The sequence below is a fragment of the Callionymus lyra genome, chromosome 10 (assembly GCF_982586985.1).
Source record: "Callionymus lyra chromosome 10, fCalLyr1.hap1.1, whole genome shotgun sequence".
NCBI classification, from domain to species: Eukaryota; Metazoa; Chordata; class Actinopteri; order Syngnathiformes; family Callionymidae; genus Callionymus; species Callionymus lyra.
In genome coordinates, this window is record NC_141827.1 from 16,551,549 (window position 1) to 16,575,977 (window position 24,429).

Consider the following 24,429-nt stretch of genomic DNA (forward strand, 5'->3'; position numbering starts at 1 on the left):
GCAAATCTGGTTAACAGTTTTATCCGCACAACCAAAGTGTCTATGGTTCACGGTTACAATGGACCAAGTGTTCCTGTTGGGTATTGTTCAGATTTGATCCAATACCGGTGCCAAACAGGTACATTTTAAAGACTGCTTAGAGAATATAAAGCACACAGTTTGACCTTAAAGTTGCATTTCTAAATAAGTACATTTTCATGTAACAGTTGGTCTGAGACATGTTCCTTCAGGTTTATTTTTGGGGCTAAAGTAGGAGTTGGTGTGCATGAAAGTCTTTGTTAGACATTTATCTAACGTTGCTTCAACCAAAACATAAATTAATTACTCTAATGTGTCGCTTATGTCACTCATCTGTGTTGTTCCTCAGGTATGTTGTGCTTACGTCTTACGTTTATTTGTGTGTGGGGCACAAAATTGTTGATTTCTATTCAGATATTTCAATCTGTAAGTGTAACCTTCTTGTCTCTTCCCACAGTTAAACAACCCCCAACCATCATCAAGCAGTCAGCAAAAGACTACATTGTTGACCCCAGAGATAACATTATCATCGAATGTGAAGCCAAGGGCAACCCACCGCCAACGTAAGCATTACACAGACTCACACACACATGCCCCCACACACACACACACACCGCATAGAGGCGGAGCTAAAGAAACTGCACACAGACAAAGGTGTGATGACTGAGAAGTGCTTTTAAAAAAACATTCACAGTTGAGTCCACCAATCCAGAATTATAGGCAAAGACAACCTTTTATCAAGTTAACAAAACACTGGACAGTGGACAATTGAAAACGTGGAGAAAAAAAATGGAATAAACCGAGATCACTCATGTGTCGATGTGTGCAGTAAGCAGTAAGAGATGCCTCTGCTGAGAGTCATATTGCAGATCAATGTATTTGTTCCATAGCTTGTGAGGATGTCTTGCTAAAGGGTAAAACTGTATGGAGGAAAATGCGTCTTTTATTTCCGCTGAGAATAACTGATTCGTTCAAGATTATAGAGAGAAACTCGAAAGAACTAGCTGAGTATAGAGAATACACAATACTCTGAACGGGCAAAATCGTCAAAGCATATGAGCCTCAGAATAAAAATGCACACAAATTGTACAATACATGCCTGGTAGACTTTTGGTATAAACAACATTAAATCATTCTGTTTCGTCACCTTGTTGAAGGTGGTGTTGCAATGTTCTCTAAGCACAGCTGGGCCCCTTTTCATAACTGAGTCATGGCCTGCATGTCAATAACGGCCACAGCGATACAAGAAACTCATGATACAATTCAATACGATATATATATATATATTAATACAACTTGCATAATTCTCTAAAAAATATTTCATGAAAATTCTACTCTCTTTTGGTTAAATTGTAAAAATATGACCAAATGTAAGCTTTGAAAGATGCTGGAGTCGACTGTATCCTCTTGTCCTCAGCCATCGTCTGGATCTCTCAGGATTTCATTGTATCAATGGCACAAAGGATGTAATGACTGCTGCCATCTGATGGCCAGAAATGTATTGAACAAATATGAACAAACGTTGTGAATAGTGTTGTCAAAAAAAAAGAAAATCTATACAAAGCTGATGAATATCGCAATTTTTAACTGTATCGATATTTTTGAGTTTCAGTTCAGTTAAAACTTTGTCCCTAACAAAGTGAGCGATGATAACAGGAGGTATCATTGGTTGACTTTGAATGATTCTCCAATCAAACATTTTTACACATTAATCGGTCTATTTCTGACAAGTTTTTTTAAAGTGTTAAATAAGACACATTCTGAACATTGCATTCTACCTCATCGACATGATCTACATATCCATTATGAAAATGAACAACAGCAATAATGATGATACAGTGATGAAATTAAACCTTCATTAATGGTAGGCAAGCACATGTCATGAATCCATCAGGGCCGGCGATGAGCAGCAGGGTACAGTAGCACATTGTCCGGCCGATGAAGGAGTGGCTTCAGGAAGATAGATTCTTACGTGCCACTCACCCGTGGTGACATGCTGGCATTGTGTTCCCCACAAAGCTTTTGTGTTCTCATATTCCCCTGATGTGAATATCCTCGCTAATGAAGCAAAAAACAGATTCCACAGAACCAACTTGACCTCATCACCGCAGTGCAGCTCATTCTGCTTGATCCACTAAGACAAAGTCGTCTCTTTATATCTAAGGAATATTCATCATTATAAAGATAAAGACTTTAATTTTAGAGTCATGACAAGACACTCCATTCATCTTCTCAATCTGTTGGGTTTTTTTTCAGATTCACTTGGAGGAAAAATGGGAAGTTTTACAACTTCGGCAAAGATCATCGGGTGAATATGCGAAGACGCTCAGGAACCCTGGAAATAGAGTTTCGAAGTGGAGGACGCCCAGAAGATTACGAAGGGGAATACCAGTGTTTTGCAACCAATGAGCACGGAGTCGCTTTGTCCAACATCATCCTGCTGCGGGTCTCCAGTAAGAACTCACGTGTTCACACACACACACACACACACACACACACACACACACACACACACACACACACACACACACACACACACACACACACACATACACACACACACACACACACACATACATACAGTTATCCTTATTACTTAATACATTTTACAAATTAAAATTAAAAAGTAAAGTGTTAAATTTTTTCCTGATTCTACGCCACTATGCAATAAATGTAAGTTCACATTCCTAGTTTTTTGTACTAGCCTATAGAGGTTTTGGTTCTTTTTGAGTGCTGGACACTACTACCTCTAAACCTTGCTGCAAGAGTAAATTCTGTTAAAATGAACATTTTACCCAAATTCTCATATCTCTTTCAATCCATACCAGTATTTCTCCCACAGGCTTTTTTTTTCGAAAAATAGACACATCAATTTTGGAATAAAAAGAACCCAAGGATATGTAAACAACTTCTGAATAGGTCAAAGTCACATGGAGGGTTGGCTTTACCCAATCTAAAACATTCTTTTTGGGCCACAAATTTCAAAATGTCTTTGGTTTTGGTTCCACCATCAGAACAGAGTCTATGTTGAACTACTTGAAAGGTTTACCCAAAGAATCCATCAAATGACATCATAGAAAACAAAGTCTTTTTTTCCCCACAGAAAAAAGCTTTTTCAACTATCAAGTTGTTGAAAGATAAGCTTGTTAGACAAGCTAAGAAATAAATGTATTATATAAAAGATATTCAATATCATTTCAATATTTTATTTATTAATTTTTTAAGCTGTTATTATAGAAACAACAACGAAGATTCAAAATGCATTTCCGTCATTATAACATATTTGAAACTTATTAATATAAAGAGAAATAAATGTGCAAACCAGATAATCAGTCAAAATATTTCAGATTTAATTCTTTAATTCAGTCAAACTGCACATCAGCCGTTGAGAGATTTTGAAAGCATGTTTTTAATCAATGATCTTCTGTCTCGTCTGTCAGAGGCGCCGCTGTGGCCGAAGGAGATGCTGGAGCCGGTGGTGGTGAGTGAAGGCTCCTCACTAGTCCTGGACTGCAACCCCCCACCAGGCCTGCCTCCCCCCATCACGTTCTGGATGAACAGCGGTAAGAAAATTATTATTTTGTCATGAATCTATTTTTTCTGAGCTAAATATGTTATAATAAAGTAATAAATTACATTTTTAAAGTAAAGATATACATTTCAGACAAGGTACAGGAAGTTTCAAGTCATTTTTTAAATATATTTGTACAATACTTTATGTACTAAGGTCATTGTAGCTTGTACGCATATGATTGATACTTCAATCAATATAAATAATTTGTTTTAGATGTCTACTTGTGTTCTCAACTCTTTAGTAAGAAAATATTGTTTCATCGCTTAATTATGTCACGAATCTGATCAAATGTTTGTTGACAAACTAACAAAACAAATTTATAACAAATCAGAACTGAAAGAAATCTTAAGAAAATGTAAAAAAAAGGGACAATTAATAGATGATTGTGTTGTCTCTGGGTCAAGGTGACCCAAAGGCTCCAAAACAAATGTGTTTGTGGTATACCTTGTGTTGTCTCTGGGGCAAGGTGAACAACTTGCTTCCAGAAATTGTGGAAGAAAGAGTTGACCGGATGTTTTGTGGAATACCTATTGTTATTGGACCAAAAGAGAACAGGTTCATGTAGAATATTTAGCTGGGTCATTCCAACCTAGTGTCACAAGGATTATTTTACACCAAAAGAGAAAAGTTATACAACAGACCAGAGGCAAGAAGAGGACATAAATAGTCAATGCCCACTGTTAAATACCTATAAATTGTCTTGATCCAAAAGATCGTCGATGATGCCAGGGCGTTCAGTAAACAATCCTGTGTCTTTCACTCCATCTGTCTTGTGATCGTCACTGTGGCCCCTCTTTCCACAACAAAATATATATGCATTGTTCAATATTATTGGTTAATTTTACTCTTTTTATTTGATATTTTTTCTTTCTTTCTTGCACAATAATTATTTTAATATGTTATCTAGGTTTTATAAACATTCCTCATCCCATGTTTTTACTGATACATTTGTTTTTTTTGCTTTTTTATATTTAATTCAATCTCTTCCCTGCTCTTTCAGCAATGAGTCCCATCCCTCAGGACAACCGAGTTTTCAAGGGTTTGAACGGGAACTTGTACTTTTCTAACGTGCTGCCGCAGGATGCTGAAACGGACTACAGCTGCAACGCACGCTTTCTCTTCACGCACACTATTCAGCAGAAGAACCCCTTCTCGCTCAAGGTTCTGACCAGTAAGTGTTGACACTCACACACACACTTTTAAATGTATTATCCTCATTGGTAGTGTTCTGTGTATCACCTGTCATAATGTGTCAATTTTAAATGATGTTTTCCCCTTGGATTAGTTTCTTTATCATGTCGTCATGGCAACAAGACTTCTTTGACGCCCCTATAGCTTGTTTCTTTGCCCAAACCCAGTTGGAAAGTTTAACCCGGAGCAAAAAAAACAAATGGTCACAATGATCATTTTGACATCTAATTCAACTGGCAAGAGCAGCCTCCTGTGACCATTACTGGACCGCTCACTGGCCATTTGGGGCAGGCTAACGTCCTGTTAAGCGAGATGACATCTGCGACGTAACACAGCCACCAGGAAGCGGCCGGACTAATAGGGTTAAATTGGTGTGGCAGGTCTGGCTAACAGATTTAGGCCGGGGTATCCGTTGAATCAGAGATGACTGGATTCATTGTGGCTGAAGAAAACCGTGTTCCGTCTGTTCTGTCCGCAGGCCGTAAAGTAGCAGTGTCCACTCCAACCTTCCTCTCGCCATCTGGGACCGAGAGCTCTAAAATGGTGCTGCGAGACGAGCAGCTGCTGTTGGAGTGTATTGCTGCTGGACTGTAAGTAAACATGCACTGTGTTTAACAACATTAGTTTTGGGTCAACTTACAACTAATATGTGTTTGTTTTGTTTATAAAATAACAGTGCATTCATCTAGAAATTGTAAAATATATCTTAAATAGAACTGAACAATTTTCAACTTGAAACATATGTTCATGAAGGATTTGTAAATAAAGAAAAATGTCAAGCTTTGGAACAGTTAAAACCACAGATTCTTTGAATCCATTAGTTAATGGAGCCCACATAAATTTATTCTTGTGGACTCATTCAGCTGTTTTTTTGGGGGGGGTAAATAAAACGTATGTTTTGTTTATTTCTTAATGTGGTTTCCCTGCGATCAACGCTCTCATTTGTTTTATTGCAGCTGTTCCATCTTAACTACTATTCAAAGCTATATAAATATAACACTTGATGTGATGATCTTCATCTTTAACCAATTCATTTCTCCAATGTGGGAAGATTAAAGGTCAGCAGGTCAGCGTCGACCACCTTTTTTATTTTTTTGAAGGATGGTTTGGTTCCTTCATTGTGCCGTTGGAAATTGTTGTACTGTGGAAAAATATACTTTCCAGGCCTCCTGAATCCATTTACACGACTTGTGTACTTGTGACACAGTATTGAAAAGCTCAAAATAAGACGGATCCAGTGGAGACACATCTTGAAGTGTCGTTTTTCTAGGTCTGGTCATTTCTTCTGATTCCTTTTCTCCATGTTTTCTTCAAAACAACATTTCAAACTCAATCACACAAGAGTCCACAAAAGGGATTTGCCATTTCTAAACTTTGCAGAATGACCCTTACTAAAAAAAAGAACTGAATGTCCGAAACCACTTCTGTGTCGCAGACCGACGCCCTCCATCATGTGGTTTAAAAAAGGAGGTGACCTGCCCAGTCAGAAGGTCAAGTACGAGAACTACAACAATACCCTGAAGTTGATCAACATATCCGAGGAGGATGCTGGAGAGTACATCTGCATGGCAAACAATGAGCATGGCAGCATTCGCCACTCCATTTTTGTTCAGGTCAAAGGTGAGCTTTGGTTTTCCCCTTGAACACATCCATGGATTCCTCCATCCGTGGGTGACCGAACTCTCTTCCTGTGTGTCACAGCCGCCCCCTACTGGCTGGACAAGCCGACAAATCTGGTTCTGGCACCAGATGAGAATGGACGCCTGGTGTGTCGGGCCAACGGGAACCCCAAACCCAACATCCAGTGGCTGGTCAACGGGCAGCCAATAGAAAGTAAGACTACATCTGTGCACACATTTGTGCAGATATACCAAGAAACATTTTGTACATTTGATTTGTTGATTTCACGTTTCTTCATTTTCCTCCTACTAGACTCCCTACCCAACCCAAGTCGTGAGATCATGGGCGACACCATCCTTTTTCGTTTGGTGCAGATGGGGAGCAGTGCAGTCTATCAGTGTAATGCTTCCAACCAGCATGGATACCTGATGGCCAACGCTTTTCTCAGCGTTCTGGGTGAGAAATGCTCTGCAGTTTCTATGGTGAAGTCAAAAATGATGTGATAGTCCGAAATGAGTGATCTGTTGCTTTTCCAGTTCTGATCACTAGCTTTATAAATATTGCATCCAAAAAGAAAATGGACTCCTTGTACATGTGTGCTTTAGGCATCATTCCACATTATCCAATCTCTTGATGTAGGTGTTTATTAACTACATGTCACATGCTAGTCTTGTTGTCAAGACACCACCATAGCGAAGAGCGAAGCAAGATCAAGACTATAGAGTTTCGGAACCATGAGAAGACAATACAAAGAGACAAAGAAGAGGCTTTTTCAAGATCAAGACCAAGAACAAAAAAAAAAGCTCAAATTATACACATAATAACCGTCTGTATTTGCCTCATATAAGGTCGTATTTGGACGACATTCTGCAAAATATCATCATTAAAGAAGTGGCGTGACCTAGATCAGTCTTGACACCAAAACACACAATTGCGCCTACATATGTCATGAGAGTGCACTTTTAATATAAGAAAAGAAAATGACAGTAAACATAAACGTATATAATGTTTATTTCTTATCCCATACATTCACAATTTTGTTTTAAAATCTGCCTTAATAAACGAGATGTTTGCGTAGCCATACTGCAGTTCATTACGTGACCTTGAATACACGTCTACTCTTTCCAGATATGGCCCCCAGGATGTTGGGTCCTAAAAACCAAATCATTAAGGTGGTGGAGAGCAACCAGACTTTCTTGGACTGTCCTTTCTTCGGTTCACCACATCCAGAGTTACGATGGTGAGTCTATTATGATCTTTTTTTCTATTATTATTATTTGCTCTCATCGTCCGACTCCGCCCATGTAGGTTCAAGAACGGTCAAGGGAGTGGTCTGGACGGTGGTCAGTATCGGGTTTACATCAATGGCACCCTGGCGATCAAACGGGCTCGAGTTGAGGATGAGGGCACCTACACATGTGTGGCCAGCAACATGCTGGGAAAGTCAGAAAACCAGGTTCGCCTGGAGGTCAAAGGTGAGGGTTTATTCTTTAAAAATACAATAGGAAATACCTGTTTTTTGCTAAAATGTTTCAGAGTTTGTAAACTCACGATCGATCCAGAGGGATAGAACATGATCTTTTATTTTCATGTCTTGTCAATCAGAGCCAACACGCATTGTTCGAATCCCAGAGCATCAGTCCGTCACCAGGGGATCCACAGTTCGCTTCCACTGTAAGGTGAAGTCAGATCCCAGTTTGTCCGTCACGGTTACCTGGAGCAAGGACGACAAGCCTCTGCACTTAGGATGGAGGTGAGCTGAAACCGTTTGAGTCGCTCTTGTACTGATGCAGGGGTGAAACAAAGGGGTCTGACGTTCGTGAGTCTCAGGTTCAGGAAGGAGGAGGAGTCGTTGACCATCTCTAATGTCAACGAGGGGGACGAGGGAACCTACAGCTGCACCGTTAACTCTGAAATCGATCAGGACTCTGCCTCAGGTCGTCTCACGGTGTTAGGTGAGGATTTTCATTTTACTGACTAAAAACAATATGTTCGTTCATTACTAAGATCCCTGTTGTTGTTTACTAAATAGCATTCACAGCCTAGAACTAGGCAACTCTTTCTGTAAATCACTTCTGTGTTGTTGAAACTGTGGCTTATTCCCCTTTACTAATCTATAACCTATAACCCATGCCCCCTTGACCCCGGACTCTGCAGAGGAAGCCTCCCTAAACCCCCCAGTTGATAGTACATTGCCTCAAGGTAACACTCTTTTCTTTACTTTTCTCTCATTCTTCTTCTTTTCATTGCTTTGTTTTTACTTTTCTGTCGTTTGATAAATGACCAACTAATATACCTAAACCTCGTTTTTTCAATCCACTCATTTATGATTTTTTCAAAAATCTTTTAAAGACCGCCCAGACCCTCCCATGGACCTCGACGTGTCGGATCCTGAAGCTCGCAGTGTTCGCCTCACCTGGATCCCTGGAAACGAGCACCGCAGCCCAGTCACACGTATGTACACACACTCCAATGCAAACCTGGGCAAACTGTAGCCCATTAAAAACAATTTGTTTGTATTTTATTTGATTAATTACTAGTCTTTTTGTTGTAAAAATGTAAAAGTGTAAATAATAACGTTTTTATTTTAAAAAAAAATCAATATGTTGCAGGATTTGCTGGATTTTATTACTTTATATAATACTTTTCATTCCTTTATTTTGAATTGGTGGCCCCTCACAACAGCCGCTGTATAAAATGTGGCCCCTAAGGAAAATGAATTGCCTACCATTGATCAAATGTATTTATTTGATCATATTTGACAGATTTCTTCTTTACACAAAAGCACAAAATCACTTTTAATTGTGATTTGAGAAACCACATTTTTTGAAGATTAAATTATTATTATTTTTCCTCGCCATAGCTCACTGCACAGTGTTTCACTTCTTGCTCATTGTTGAATTGCTTGGATCTGTTTCTCCTTAATCAACTATAGTCTTACTTCAACTGTAAAGTGTCTTGAGATAACTTTGTTATGATAAGACACTTTAAATACAATTGAATTGAATTGGAATTTTTGTCAAACGTATTAAAGGTACTCACGAGTGTGTGTGTGTTTGTAGAGTTTCTCGTCCAGTTTGAGGAGGACCACTGGGATCCTGGCCAGTGGCAGAACCTGTCCAGCTACCCTGGAGACCTCAACTCAGTCATCCTGCAGCTGTCTCCGTTTGTCAACTATCAGTTCAGGGTGATAGCCATCAACGCTGTCGGCCAGAGTGAACCCAGTTTGCCTTCACCGCGCTACAAGACCAGTGGAGCCGGTAATGATTGATTTACTCAGTAAACTTGGACTAGGCCGAGACCGAAATCAGGCCATTTTTACCTACTGTATATCACGAGCTGATAAAAAGAAGGAAATCTTATTCGACTGTTCTTTGTCTCAGCTCCGGATACGATTCCCAAAGGTCTGAGTGGATGGGGCACCAAGAAAAACAACATGATGATCAGCTGGGAGGTGAGCCGACAGTTCTGTTGTTTTAATTTGGTAAATGATTAATGATTGTCAATGTAAGAAATTACTGTTAAAACCCACTGGTTGGTTTTGGTTGGAGAAATAAATAGCATGTAGTATTAAAAGATAATCTTTACGTATATTCGGGAAAGCAAGTATATGAGGTCAAAACATAATGTTAGAAGAAAACTTTGCAAGTTCCACAGAAAAAAATGAATATAAACAAAGAAAGATTTTCTTGTAACTTTGATTCAAGACGATCATCTGTTGAGTCCCTAACCCAGAGGGAAGCGTCATGTTAGACGTAGCTTAAATTGAACTTTCAGTAGCATGAGTGAAATACTTTTTTTTTATCATCCTGCTCTACTGATGAAGTTCATTTGACATTTTAGAGGTTCATTAAGTGTTAAAAGCTTTTGAGTCAAATCTAGACGCCTGACTTGACAGTGCCTTTATAGGTATGATTTGATTCAACATTTATTTTGGTTTATGAGTAACACATCTTACAACATAGTTTGTTTGTTTGTCACATTATTTTTTCACCAGAATTGTTTCAGGTTTAATTATATTGTGTGAGTATAATATTCCAAAAACATTATAACCAGCTTCCTGCAGGGAGAAGCTCTGTCCGTGGTGCTGAAGTTTAATACTAAATCGGTTAATTTAGAGCAGTGGCCTTTGACTTTTTCACACTTTAATCTCTCAAGAAAATTAACAGATTACCTTAGAAACCATAAATACTGAGGCCATACTAAATGTTATTATTAAAGATTAATCCTATGAATCAACTATTTGTTTTGCTGCAGAATCAAATTTGTGTCAATGGTTTGCTATAAGTTGGGCTTGTACTGCTCATACACTCAATTACCTTCTTTTAACTTTGATATTCCCTGAGCTTGTTTAAAAACTAAAATCCACAAACTGTGACATGTTCACAGTGACACCACGGTAGCTACAAGGCCTAATTTGACAATTAATCAATCAATTGGTAATCACTGATCTAAAGTTACTGTCATACAAATGTTGTAAATCATTGCAAGAACAAGAGTGTGTGCGCAAAAGAATTTGACTTCTATTAGAAAAAAAACCCACAACAGGACCTTAATGCTCCAGCTATTTCAATTGATTTACAAAGACCAATAATTCTATATAACATTTGTATTATTTGATAATAAAATTAGTAATTTATTGCTTCATTATTAATTTAAAATGTTTTTTTATAGTTCTAATTAAATGTCCTTATATTAGTGTAAAAAAGCAAACAATAGGAACATTTTGGTATTTACCAATACATGACTTACCCATGTTAACGCTAATGGAGGAATAAATTTAACATTTGTTTGTTAAAATAAAAAGATGATAGACGTCGGTCGACTGAGGATACCAAGAAATCAGTAAACAAAGTCGTTATTTGTTTCAGCCTTTGCAGGTTCTTGAGAAAAATGGCCCAAACCTGCACTACAGTGTTAGGTGGAGACGGAAAGGTTCTGAGCAGGAGTGGAACAACGTGACCACTGACAAAAACAGATATCTGGTGGAGAACACTGAGACGTATGTTCCTTACGACCTCAAGATCCAAGCCGGGAATGATTTTGGATCAGGGCCGGTATCAAACGCAGTCACTGGCTACTCGGGAGAGGACCGTGAGTAGATTTGATTTTTAATTAAATTAAATGTTCTAGGCCACAACTGAGATGATGATGATATTTCTCAGGACCCACTGACCCGCCTACTAAACTGAGGGTGTCGAAAGCAGAGAGCACTGAAGCTAACATTCACTGGAAGGCCGTGAACATGAGCTCAGTCCGAGGAGAGTTTAAGGAGTACAAGGCAAGTCTGCTACTTCTTAAATTAAAATGGTCATCCACCTTGTTTTTGACTTGAATAGACCTCCTTCATGATCTCTTCCATGTCTACTCTCCAGACACTGACTCTTCTTCTCTCTCCACCTGCAGCTTTACTACTGGCGTGACTCCAGCTTGGTTCCAGGTCTTGTCGTGGTTAAGAATAACCAGACAAAAGGATACTACAGCACAGTTGCCGAACCTTCCGCCATCCTCAGTGATCTGGTGCCTTACTCAAGTTACAAGATGCTCATGGTGGTGTCCAACGTCGGATTTGAAGGTCCGGCCAGTAACATGGTGGAGTTTAACACCAAGGAGGGAGGTGAGTCTCCATTTGAGATGTTCACGGTCAGACAAGTGAAGGCTTTCTGATCTCTAGCAGGTCGCTGGTGCAGGTTGTAGTCAAATTTAATATTTGATGAGCAGAAGTTTATCTTGAGTTTTATTGGGGTTTTGGTTTGTTTTTTGTTTAGAGACAAGTAGTATTTACAGTCTTGATATATGATAATGACCAGTCCTTTGTGTCAAACCCAAGGCTAGATAAATGTTCATGTTGATTTAGGAAGATTCATGAAGTATTCATGAATTTTCTCTCTGTTGGTCCGACACCAAAATTTCAGTTTTCTGTTTCTAGTTGAAATCTGCTTCTAATCTCAACCCATGCATTATCTCAGGGTCAACCTGACCTAAATGCCCGAAAACAAATATAACTGTTTCATGGAAGCCATGGAGGTCGTTCTTGATACAGAGACAACACAAGAAATACCACAAATACATTTGTTTTCTGGCCTCTTGGTCACCTTGACCCTGAGATAACACAAGGGTTGAGATTCAAAGAGATTCAAATGAATCAAATAAATTTGATGATTTTGGTTCAACACAGAGAAAATTCAGGAATGAAGACTAGTACTTCCTGTTAGTAAATAGATATATTAATCTTTCTGCGACTAAGTCTGTAGAAAGATTTAGGACCCTCGTGTCATTGAGTGTAACACCCCCATAGTAACCCAATCTCTGTGTGCTTCAACAGTTCCGGACGTGCCCCAGGTATTCAGGATCAATCGAAGGAACTTTGATACTCTCCACCTTCAGTGGGAAAAGCCGCTGGAGCCCAATGGAATTCTTATTGGTTACCAGCTCAAGTACCAACTTGGTAAGTGGATTTCAAAGTCAACTTGTATTTACGAAACAAACAAAGCTAAAGTCTGTCATGGTCTGTCTCTAGTCAACGGTTCTAGGAATGGTCATCCAAAACTGGAGACTTTCCTCCCTAATGTGACTGAGTTCAGCCTTCATCTGCCCGACCGATCGACGCGCTACAAGTTCTTCCTCTCAGCACTGACCCAGAAGGGAGCAGGCGTGGTGTTTGCTCAGGACTCTCCTCCGTTCACCAATGAAGGTACGTCGAGTCTCGTGCTCCTAACACAACAAAAAATGTCTGAACTGAAGTCGACTGTTGTTTGTGTGAGACATTTGGATTCTATAACCTGTGCAAGCAGAATCATCTTCTCTGACGGATATTGAAAAACAAGGAATTTGACTCCAGTTACAGTATTTATCTGGGTGACGAGATAACATAATGTGACTCTACAAATTGATAATAAAGTTTTAATAGCACTTTTTAAATGGATCTTTGAGGTAGTTTTTGAGCGGTGATGAGTGGGGAGAAGCAGCTGTCATATTGGCGTCTATATTAGAGAAGACGTTTATTGAGGTGACTCTTGTCCTCAGGGCCTGGACACAAGACCTACACTCTAGTGTCTCTGTTCACTTTCAATGGCAGCATTAAAGTGCTCTAGCCTCCGCTTTTGAACTGTTAGTCTGACAAAATGAGTCTCTAATGTGTGATAGAACACAGAGTAAGTGATGAAAAACATCCATTGTAGGATAAATGATAACATTGGGTTTTCAAAAACACTTTATTTTCATATGGAGGTGATGGTTTAAGTTGGAACCAATAAGGCACCAGAGCCAAGGGGGTCTGAGGTCAAGTTTGTTTTCTTACTGAGTTGTTTCTATTTGAAGAATGTTGTTCAGAATAATTTGCATTATGTGTCTGAAATATGATTGGCCGGATCACCAACATGTGCACACACACACACACACACACACACACACACACACACACACACACACACACACACACACACACACACACACACACACACACACACAATGATTGCTGTAGCTGATCCAGATTTCTGTCTCACACTCCAACATGTGAACACTTATTCAAAATAGACCAAATATCCTCTCTTTGTTTTCCTGGTTGAGCTCATCAAGCTATTAGTCTGAGATGTTGTGATGGTTTTGTTTGGCGAGCAGCTTTGTGGTGAAATACACGTGACATTAAAACATCGTCTCTCATGTTATATACCAGCTTATTCACTGACTTTCTGTCTTCAACCGCTGTGTGGTCCAGACTGGTTGTTCTTTCCTTTGACTAATTATCTACATTTCATCAATGTATTACAGAATCTTTGCTTCCGTAGGTCAACCACAGATGACGTATTTGGTCTTTAGGCTGATTTAATATGCTTTTAATATGAGTGTCAGTAACTACTTTACTGTTTGTCCATCAGATTATTACATTTGCTGTGTTCAATTATTCAGGGACAAGAACTTGTTCATCAGTGCATTAAACAATTACGTGAGTCTGAAAAGTTTGAAATGCAGAATATTACCCTTTAAATAACTGATTAAACAAAGATTAACCACCATTCCCAGAAAACACTGCAGTTTAGGAAATAAATGGTTTTAAGATTTCCCCCTCAACGGGACAGAACACCAGTTTGGTGAAGACGACTGTTGGTGAGAAAAACTGGTTGACTGATGCTGAATCCTAACATGTTTTGTTGTCTTTGTCCTAAGCAGAGAACTTAATTGATGAACCACTTCTAGGTAACGACTTAACAGCATTTCTGCTTGACGCCCCACATCCCAAAGCCCCCTTTTTTTCACGTCCATCTGCAGGAGCAGCAGTGCAGTCCAGTAGATCCTCAAACCCAAAACTCCCTGACCGGGGGCTAGATAGAGTACTCAGATCAGCAATACTCATTAAAGAGTGACTGATGGGAGAAGAATCCTGCTAAGAACTAGTTTGTTTGGAGGAGGGATGGATTGAACTGCTGTTACTGTTTCCTCTTAGTTCATTTCTCTGCTCCATGACTTCATTTCCCAACCCGTCCTGGGAAATGACCATGAATATTGTCCCAATCGCGACACATCGGCCAGACCTTCTTACAACTGTAGAGCTCACAACTTAGCATGTATTTGCATGGGTTCAACTCTTGGATGCAGGCAACCCTGAAACTCAAAATACGTTTCATCCAGAAGTCACTGAATTCCTCATAATAAATTGATAATTAAGAAGAAAAATGCTAATGGTATCAAACTGAACAACAAAAGTAAAAAAGAAACACACAACTGTATGAAACTAGAACAGTACTTATTTCTTACCCAACATTAAAGTTCTGTTATTCTATACTTATTTCTATATTATAACATAGCATTGAAATGATTTTCGTGAGACAGCAGGTGACAGAAGCTATCCAAAGCTCGCTTTCACGACCCAGACTAAATTTGGAAAGTCGGTCAAGCTTGAGCGGTGGCAGAGTTTACAAGATCCAGATGGTGATCCGGAGCGCCGCCAGAGTCCTTGTCCCAAACATCAACGTTTTTAGACAGATTAACTTGCAGGAAAACAAACTCATTTTAAAACTAGACTCTGACTCTGTATTTTCAGGACAGTTTCGACAATTTGAAAATTGTGCTCGCATTTAATTGTCTATGGGGTCATCTATCGACTAGTTTAAACTAGCCTGGTTTGTAGCATTGTAGCATTGTAGTGTGATAATATTAAATACTTTAAGCTATTCTTAAAAACGAAACAGTCCAGGTGTTTGGCCACTAAGGACACAAAACACCGGCTGCAGTTGGTTCTAAGATGCGTTCGAGTGTTTGAGTTTCAAGGCATCATTTCCAGCACACAGTCACTCACCTGGCTGAACTCGGCTTCTCCCGGCTGTTCCACTGCATTATTGTTGAGCTCCCTTTCCCTCAGCGGTCGGCCTGAACCTTCCAACGTTTCCATTGTTTCTCCTCTACATCGCTTACATGCTCTCACTGCACCGATGCAATACGCTGCTTCTGTAAGTTGAACGATGTTGTCGGGGTTTTCTTCAGCAGTGAAAACTTCCCTGAATAGGGAACATTTGAGCATCAAGGTACAGTTCGGACATACTGTAAAAGCAGGGGTCACCAAACTTTTTACAACTGAGAACTGCTCCGAGGACTTCAATTCGATTTTTAATCACTCAATGTATAATTATGGATGATGAATTATATTCCTCTCATACACTGATCACGTTATTGATTCTTTAATAATTACCAATATGGCAACACGAAAGGAAACACAATCAATAATAAGATGTTTATTGAATGAAAAAGGTATTTTTATATCAGGCCCATAGGCCACTGCTTCCCCGTTGGTGACCCCTGCTGTAAATACTCACAAACACGCCCATAGATGTTTTATTCTCTCAGGAGTGTGCAATTTTCACTGAGCAACAACCATGAGGTGTATTATTTTTAATTTAGCCTTTTCTAAAAAATATCTGCAGGAGCTCAATTTCCTTAAACTTTGTTACTGCATTGAAAAATGGCAAGAAAAGTGTGTTTTCTTTTACTCTGGGAGCAAAACACACTTTAATCTTGATCAAAGATTCTCCATCTAATCAACCTGTGCTCGGACTTTGATTTGAATCAAATAAGGATTACAAAGAACAAATACAAATGTGGGTTTCTTTAAATGGAAAATCATATTTTTATGCAGAACAGAAGATATTAGTAATTTAAATTCAATTTTAATTACATTAATCACACTCAACTAAACTATTACAGTTATAATGTAATATTGATTTAATTTAAAAACTTTGTGTTTGCTAAGTGTAGATTATGAGTGGAAGTTAAAAGACAGGAGGAAAATATAAGTTTTCAAGATAAGTCTATCTATAGCAGGGGTCGCCAAACTTTTTGGCTCCGGTTAATTCAATGAAAATTACCAAAATGCTGAGTCAGCAGGAGATCTTTGTTGGTTTTTCTGTAGCAAGATGGTCCCATAAATACTTTGTCATTTTTACAAGTTTACAGGCTTTGTTTTAAATGTATTATTGACCACAACAATGGTCTTAGTGTTTCAGAAGTCACAAGCTAACGTTTCATATAAGAAACTCTTGTCTATTTGTCCCTTAATAAAACACCTTTCAGACAGTAATGATCAGTAAAGCAGAAGATAAAACGATTTCCTTCTGTGTCTCATGGCCTCGATGTCGGGAACCGCTTCTCTACAGCTTCACATTGAGCAATATTATGTGTGTCTGTGTCAGTGTTTGCGAGTTGTAGCTGCTGTCTTGTCTTTAACTCTTGTGCTCTTTCCCTCCTCCTCGCCTGCAGTGGAGGCCACCGATGTGTCTTTGGCTCTCGCTCCAACTGCTCCTCCTCTGGCTCCTCTGTCTCCTACTACAGTCGATCGCTCAGCTCTTAGCTCTGCACCTTCAGCCTTTCCTTCTCTGGCTCCGGCTTCCACCGCTGTCTCTCTTCCTCCCTCGCCTTCTCCTACTGTGGCTCGACCAGAACCTCCTAGCTCAGAACCTACTGTCCCTCCCCCCTCTGCCCCCCCCACGACCACTCCTCCGACTACTACTACTACGACTAGTACTACCACTGCTCCCACGACCACTGCTCCCACGACCCCTGAGACCCCGACCCCTGAGACCCCGACCCCTGAGACCACCCCTGGCACCACCAAGCCCGTACCAGTCACCACCATGCGTGTGGATGAGAATGTTTTGGGTACAGGACGTTGTTCTCTTGGACATGTTTTATTTAAACAACACTTGAAGGTTTCTCATGTACATTGACGTGCTTATGGAAAAATATGAATAAGAAAGAAAGTAGTTTATTAAAGTAAAAAGTATAAGATATAAAACAATCACATAAACCATTTACTTTGTATAAACACTCTTTCTAACACACACATTTATTCACTCCATTTTTAAACACTCTCTCACTCACTTACACATGTTTACTTTTATTTTCTCAAAAAGCCTCTCACGCACACCTTGGCTCACACTCTTTCTTTCTCACATACACTAAAACTCTCATGCTCTCACTCATTCTTTCACTCACTCACCCTCTGAAATCACTCCCTCAATCTCTACCTTATTCACTCACTCACTATCACTCTTACACACTCACACTCACTCACTTAATCACTCTCTCTCACGCACACCTTGACTCACTCTCTTTCTTTCTCACACACACTAAAACTCTCATGCACATCTTGACGCACTCTTTCACTCACTCACCCTCTGAAATCACTCACTCTCTACCTTATTCTCTCACTCACTATCACTCTTACACACTCGCTCACTTAATCACTCTCTCTCACACACACTAAAACTCTCACGCACACCTTGACTCACTCTCTTTCTTTCTCACACACACTAAAACTCTCATGCTCTCACTCATTCTTTCACTCACTCACCCTCTGAAATCACTCCCTCAATCTCTACTTTATTCTCTCACTCACTCATACACACACACTCACTCACTTAATCACTCTCTCTCACACACACTAAAACCCTCACGCACACCTTGACTCACACTCTTTCTTTCTCACACACACTAAAACTCTCATGCTCTCACTCATTCTTTCACTCACTCACCCTCTAAAATCACTCACGCTCTACCTTATTCTCTCACTCACTATCACTCTTACACACACACACTCACTCACTTAATCACTCTCTCACACACACACACACACACACTAACTTTGTCTCTCACACACTATCACTCTTACGTGCAACCTCTCACTTAATCACTCTTTCACTATTTTCCCTTCTCTCACACACACTATTTCTCTCACACACTATCATACTAACGCACAATATGTCACTCACTCCTACCCACTCACTTTCACTCACACACTCTCTCACTCACTAACTTACAGACACACTCACACATACACTCTCTCCCTCACACACACACACACACACTCACACATACACTCTCTCCTTCACACACACAAACACACACACACTCAAATTGAGTAGCACTTTAGTACTGCAGATCTTGTTGGCCGTGCTCAGGTCATTGTTTTGTTTGAGTTTCATAAATGTTTGATAGAAATCGAGGTGTAACTGATGGGATCCTATCCTGATTATTTCTGCGCCTTTTAAAGTGATCCTGGAAGCCAGTGGAGCCATGTTGCGCAATAATAAAAGCTGGTTTCATTAAGTAGAACTTGGAACGTAAGTGTGTGAAAACTGAGTTCTCAGTAAAAGTAACAGTAAAAGTACAATTACTTTTTTTTTAAATAAGTCAGAAAAGTTGGAAATGCAGGATAGGACCCCTTTTACTACCGACTTGTTGATGTTGTCATATTCACCCTAACATCAGCCTTTACCCCTGACTTCCTGCTTCTAGCGCCCCCTGGGTGGGAGATCAGCAATCTGACAGTGGAGGCTAACAGTAACTACGCTAATGTCAGCTGGAAACACACCTTCCCGATCGCCAGCAGCAAATTTATGATCGAATTCATAATGGACAGTAAGGAACCAGAACCAGAACCACTGACCAAACCATAAAAACTTAAAGTAAAGTTACAATTGTTTATTTGAGAATAACTAAAGACAAGAAGAATAAATTCAACATCTGTTTCCAAGATGTTCCTCAGATTTTGCTTGTTAGATGATGGTTAGCATTTATGAATCCTGCAGTAACATTGCATGGAGAAATTAACGTCATACAAATATTATAATATTTATATATATTATTTAAACCTATTTATTCACTCATGAAAGACTTATAACTTCTATAAGTATTTACTCTGTTACTCCTGCTAATATTTAAGTTTAAAAAAAATAGAGCAAATAAAATGCAATTTTTTTCCACTAATGTTTGTTAGCAAATTGTAGAATTTACTTAATTAAATCTAAATAACAACTGGATAGAATAATTAGCAAATTCCATTGAATTTATATAAGGAAGAATTACATGATTTATATTCAAGATTTTTCTAAAGCAAATTTAAATAACTTGCTTTTTAAATAACTTTGATCTTAGGTAATATTATATGTCCATCATCAACACAAGTACAATATTTTAACTATCATTTAAGAGGCTCTGCATCCAGTAAAAGGTCAATGCATGCACTTTCATCGTAGCCTCACGACATCAGTCTGAATGCAGAGCCCACATGACCCCCGCCGTGGAGTGTGATTGGCCCTTTTCTTGTTTCTCTAAGGAGACCAGAGTGTGAGAAATATCCTCGTGAAACAGCAGCCCCCATTCACGGTGCTGGATTTGATTGCTGGCGCCAAGTACCAAGTGAGAGTTTACTCCCAAGAGTTTGAGAGCATCACCAGCAATTCTGTCGCCTTTAAGACCAAATCAGGTGAGCGTGCACCAGGTCCGGCAGAGTGCTGGCTACTCTTGGTACTGCTCTGATAGTGTCTGCTCTACCTGCATGGTCGGTTGCCACGTCAAGTTTGTCAAACTCGAGTTTTCTCAAAGGCCGCATGGTGGCAAACTGGTTGATGCTCCAGCCTTAAATATTTATGGCTGCAGTTCGAGTGATTCCGAAACACCTTTGTGTGGATTTGGTCTGCTCTCCAAAGGTTTGCCAGAGTTATTTGAGGGAACTCCAGTTTCCCCCAAAATTGACTCTTGTCTGAATTTGTGATTTGCTGCATCGCTGTGACACAGTTAAGGGAAAATAGACCGATCCAGAATCAAGAGTTCCAAAAATGGATGTTTTGCTGCTCTGAAAAAAGGGACAATGTACTGTATATACAGCTAATCTAAGATACAACAGTGGTTGTCCAGCTTTTATATTTAAACCATCCATCGCAATTCTAGCATCAACTTTCCTTGAAGACATTCAACCTTCTTGGTCCTAAACCGATCCAAATATACATCATTACATTTAAAACTGCATTTAAAAGCATCAATTTCAACTTTCTGTCTTTGTTTTTTGTTGCATTGGTTTGATTTTTTGTTTTACAATCATGACACATGTAGTAGAACTCTCTAGCTTTAAATATTATAATATTTTCTGGAACTCCTGTTGTGTTATCAGTTTTATCTTGATCTTTAAAGTATATACTTTATTGAATATTGTTTTGATTGTTTAAGTGCTTTGTGACCCTGGTTTGGAATGGCGCTATATAAATAAAAATTACTTACTTACTTACTTACTTACAATTGATGACGTGCACAATATTGACACAGGCCAAATACTTGCAGAAACATGGAAAAACCTTCTAATGATAGTAATTGTTAAATTTGTTAAATAGACAAGTTTTCATAAAGATTTTCATTCAAAGTCCCCTCTTTCCGTTCAATCATTTTTGGTTTCGTTCCATGTGTCTGTTGAGCCACCAGGGGCGCCCAGATACATATTTGTGGTATTTAACGTTGATAAAACTTGCTTGTTTTCACCTCAAAATGTCGGCTGCACAGATGCTTTCAAGAACTGTAGGTTGTCCTCATGTTATCATCTGAACTCTTTTCTGCTTCAACACAGCCCAGAAATGTCTACTCAGGTTTGTGACTCTCCGTCTTACCGATGAGAGAAACTCAATGTGATGTTATGTTAAGATGCTGCTTTCAATCGAAGGGAAAAAACAACTAACCCTGGAACTGTGTCTTCTCTTCTGTGTGCAGCTTATATAGATCAGGTGGACATCGCGACCCAAGGCTGGTTCATCGGCCTGATGTGTGCAATCGCCTTAATCATCTTAATCCTTCTCATAGTTTGCTTCATCAAGAGGAGTCGAGGAGGCAAATATCCAGGTGAGACCTCGACGCCACGTGACACTACAAACACATTATGATAGATTTGTTTGGATGATGGGCTTTGAAAAGTTCTGGTCTTTAAGTGGCTCAAACAGTTTCTGGAGGACCTTTTTGTGTGTGAGAACTTGTAGACCAGACCAGCTTCTGCATTCCCTGCAGAGAAACTGTGAGAGTGAATAAACATCTTGTCATCACAAGAACAGTTTTTCCAAACCTGAGAACCTGAGTACTTTAAAGAGGAGAGAAGGAGGAAAGGGTGGAAGTTAGGAATAGCTAGGAAAGTGGAAAGCCCGATTGTGCAAATGTGAAGATGTAGCAGATGTAGATGTGATGAGATACACATATGGAGGATGGAGAAGAGGAATAACTGGGGATTTCTAAATAATTGTGTCTTGATAAAGTGAGATTGGAAGTAAGAATATACTTGTGGATAAGTCATCTGGATGTTTGTTTTCATCTCAATCCGAGTAGGAACTGCTGTATAGTTCCTTTTGAATAATTATTTTCGATGTTGAACATATGCAGTAAGAGGCAAAGTGGGGGGGAAAATGTGTTTGGAATCATAAAGAAGAACAATCCCAGCATTGAGTTCAAGCAACTGTAACCATCGGCTCTTTTCTTTGCCAGTGCGTGAAAAGAAAGATCTCCCGTTGGACCCTGTGGATCATAAAGACCAGGATGGATCATTCGATTACCAGTAAGTCTTATAAAACATGGCTGATGGGAGGTTTGCTTATGAAGGACTTCTGTATTATTAAACAGTTTTGTACATACTTTCATACACATTTGTGTTCATAATCCAGTGTCTATCATTACTCAGTTGTCTTGGCTCAGTCTTGTTTTTTTTTTCTTCCTCTCCAGGTTGACCTGACGCTCCAGTTTTCTTCTCTCTATTAAAACCTCTAACATGTGACCTACTGATATCGATAATCGCCACAACCTGTTTAACTCGAATAATTCAGATTACCATGTGAATGTGAATAATTGCTTAGATCGACTAATATTGTGTAACGCTGAGACCGATGACAAGTCTCGCCCGTGTTTGTTGGACAATAATGAGTTCTAACACACTTCCTTCTCCCTCCAGCCAAGATAAGTGCACGACTCATTTCCCAGTGGCACTGTGGCTTCAGAATCAGTATACTTGTGTGTGTGTGTGTGTTTGTGTGTGTGTGTGTGTGTCTGTCAATCCTCATACGTGTCATCCTTCTTCCCCGCCACCTCCCTCTGTCTCCCTGTGTGTCGTCCGTCCTTCTCCCCACGCTGAAATGAGCCATCTGTCCCTGAGAATGAGAACGAGAACAGGTACCCGAGTTTGAGAACAACATCTCTCTTGGCCTGAGCATGTCCGAGGGATGCGGTGGGATGCACCAGTGCCTGATAAGTGCATCTCCAGCCGACTGATAGTGCTTACTGCTATAGAAGATTCCTCTATACAGTGAGACCAGAAATAGCTGCTGCTGCTAAGGCAGGTGTGGGCTTATTCAAGAACTGCACCAAGGTTTTATTTCTGAAACCTTACAATGTTTGACATTTGCAGAGGTTACCGTATTTTTGTTTGCTCGACTCTATTTACAACGTTGATGTTGAGTTTTAGATTTAGCTAAGAGGATGGGTAGATAAGAAAAAACAAACGTAGGATTCATGTTTTCTCTATACCCAGTCAAGTCAGGGTCTCGGCTTCGTGGAGCCAATAGTAAAAATGAACAATAGAGCCAAATAAAAATGAAAATGAGTTCCATGACTCCAGCCAACGTATCACTGCCGAAGTCTCACTAAGTGTATGAGAAGAAAAGTTGAGCTCTGATTTTATTTTTACCTGTTATTTTGTGGCACCGACCAAAATGGTGCCAAGTTTTGGTACCAAGGCATGATCAAAACTTGATAAGATGAGGACTTTTCTTAAGTAAATCTGATAAATGACAAACACAGTTAACATTATATTGATTTGTGACTTGTTGGCAAGTGTTTTTTTGCACTGGAAATTATTTGTGATTTATTTTTTCTGAAAAAAAATGCTTGAAGTGAAAACGTAGCGAAGTGAAGTATCAAAAACAGTCCCGTTTTTATTGGAAACAATCCTACTTGACCGCGTCTGTGGTGTTGTGTTGAGAGCTGGTGGAAAGACAGCTCATCACTGCGATACTTAGCTTGGTTTTCAGTCTCTGTTTATCTAAACTACCTGGTTGGAGATGATTTGCAACGTTAGGTGGAAAGTTTTATTATCTGAAAGGTCAGCCCAGAAATGGTCAGTAGGTGGCGCCATCAGTTTAAAAATGATGTGATGTTTCATTAGAACAGTTGTTCAAAACAAAGTAAAGTAGTGCAGAGGCCGCCATCTAGTGGACTCTGAAAATAATGACACTGCTTCATGAAGCTTTGGACCATCACGATCTAAAACACGTCTGTCGTTATCTGCCAATACTTTCATATTTTACATGCTGACTCGAGGAGAAACTGACTTCAGGAAAAATTCAATTACTTATTTTCAATGCATACTCTGCCGAATAAGCAAGACCTCCTAATAGAACTCGCTGCCTTTGAGAAGGAACTCCCGGCGTCCGCGGGTGAAACACGGGACTCGCTGACGGAGGTGAAAGCAGAGATCACACCTATGACGGTCGCCAATGTCTGCTTCCTTCACAAAGACTGGAGAGAGAACTTTGTCTGAAGGAACATCTTTGTTTCTGGTCACAATCTCTCCTGCTTTGTCATCAATTCTCTACATCCACTTCTCTTTTAACTTCTCTTTATATCTCTGTTTTCCCACCATCTCTCCATATTTTGATCTGTTTCCGTCTCTGCTTTGACTTTTCCTTTCTGTAATCTTTCTAGTTATTATTCTTCCACTACATTTCCTCTTCTTT

The 24,429-nt window shown here is 39.5% G+C and overlaps 1 protein-coding gene across 7 annotated transcripts in view; it reads left to right on the forward strand.

The window, feature by feature from the left end:
• Positions 1 to 24,429, forward strand: part of nfasca (neurofascin homolog (chicken) a) — a 62,908-nt gene that overhangs the window by 34,395 nt on the left and 4,084 nt on the right. For 2 of the 7 annotated variants that reach the window (XM_087800222.1, XM_087800224.1), the window contains 27 exons: positions 476 to 581; positions 2,275 to 2,471; positions 3,459 to 3,581; positions 4,593 to 4,763; positions 5,262 to 5,373; positions 6,219 to 6,403; positions 6,485 to 6,616; positions 6,716 to 6,859; positions 7,532 to 7,643; positions 7,712 to 7,878; positions 8,009 to 8,156; positions 8,234 to 8,358; positions 8,561 to 8,605; positions 8,756 to 8,857; positions 9,466 to 9,663; positions 9,787 to 9,857; positions 11,275 to 11,497; positions 11,569 to 11,684; positions 11,810 to 12,020; positions 12,729 to 12,851; positions 12,924 to 13,097; positions 14,570 to 14,599; positions 17,153 to 17,551; positions 19,190 to 19,312; positions 20,010 to 20,159; positions 21,431 to 21,559; positions 22,190 to 22,259. In XM_087800222.1, the coding sequence (XP_087656348.1) occupies positions 476 to 581; positions 2,275 to 2,471; positions 3,459 to 3,581; positions 4,593 to 4,763; positions 5,262 to 5,373; positions 6,219 to 6,403; positions 6,485 to 6,616; positions 6,716 to 6,859; positions 7,532 to 7,643; positions 7,712 to 7,878; positions 8,009 to 8,156; positions 8,234 to 8,358; positions 8,561 to 8,605; positions 8,756 to 8,857; positions 9,466 to 9,663; positions 9,787 to 9,857; positions 11,275 to 11,497; positions 11,569 to 11,684; positions 11,810 to 12,020; positions 12,729 to 12,851; positions 12,924 to 13,097; positions 14,570 to 14,599; positions 17,153 to 17,551; positions 19,190 to 19,312; positions 20,010 to 20,159; positions 21,431 to 21,559; positions 22,190 to 22,259 (3,886 nt within the window). The remainder of the gene's footprint in view (positions 1 to 475; positions 582 to 2,274; positions 2,472 to 3,458; positions 3,582 to 4,592; positions 4,764 to 5,261; positions 5,374 to 6,218; positions 6,404 to 6,484; positions 6,617 to 6,715; positions 6,860 to 7,531; positions 7,644 to 7,711; positions 7,879 to 8,008; positions 8,157 to 8,233; positions 8,359 to 8,560; positions 8,606 to 8,755; positions 8,858 to 9,465; positions 9,664 to 9,786; positions 9,858 to 11,274; positions 11,498 to 11,568; positions 11,685 to 11,809; positions 12,021 to 12,728; positions 12,852 to 12,923; positions 13,098 to 14,569; positions 14,600 to 17,152; positions 17,552 to 19,189; positions 19,313 to 20,009; positions 20,160 to 21,430; positions 21,560 to 22,189; positions 22,260 to 24,429) is intronic. The other 5 variants (XM_087800227.1, XM_087800228.1, XM_087800223.1 and 2 more) reach the window with 4 other exon arrangements.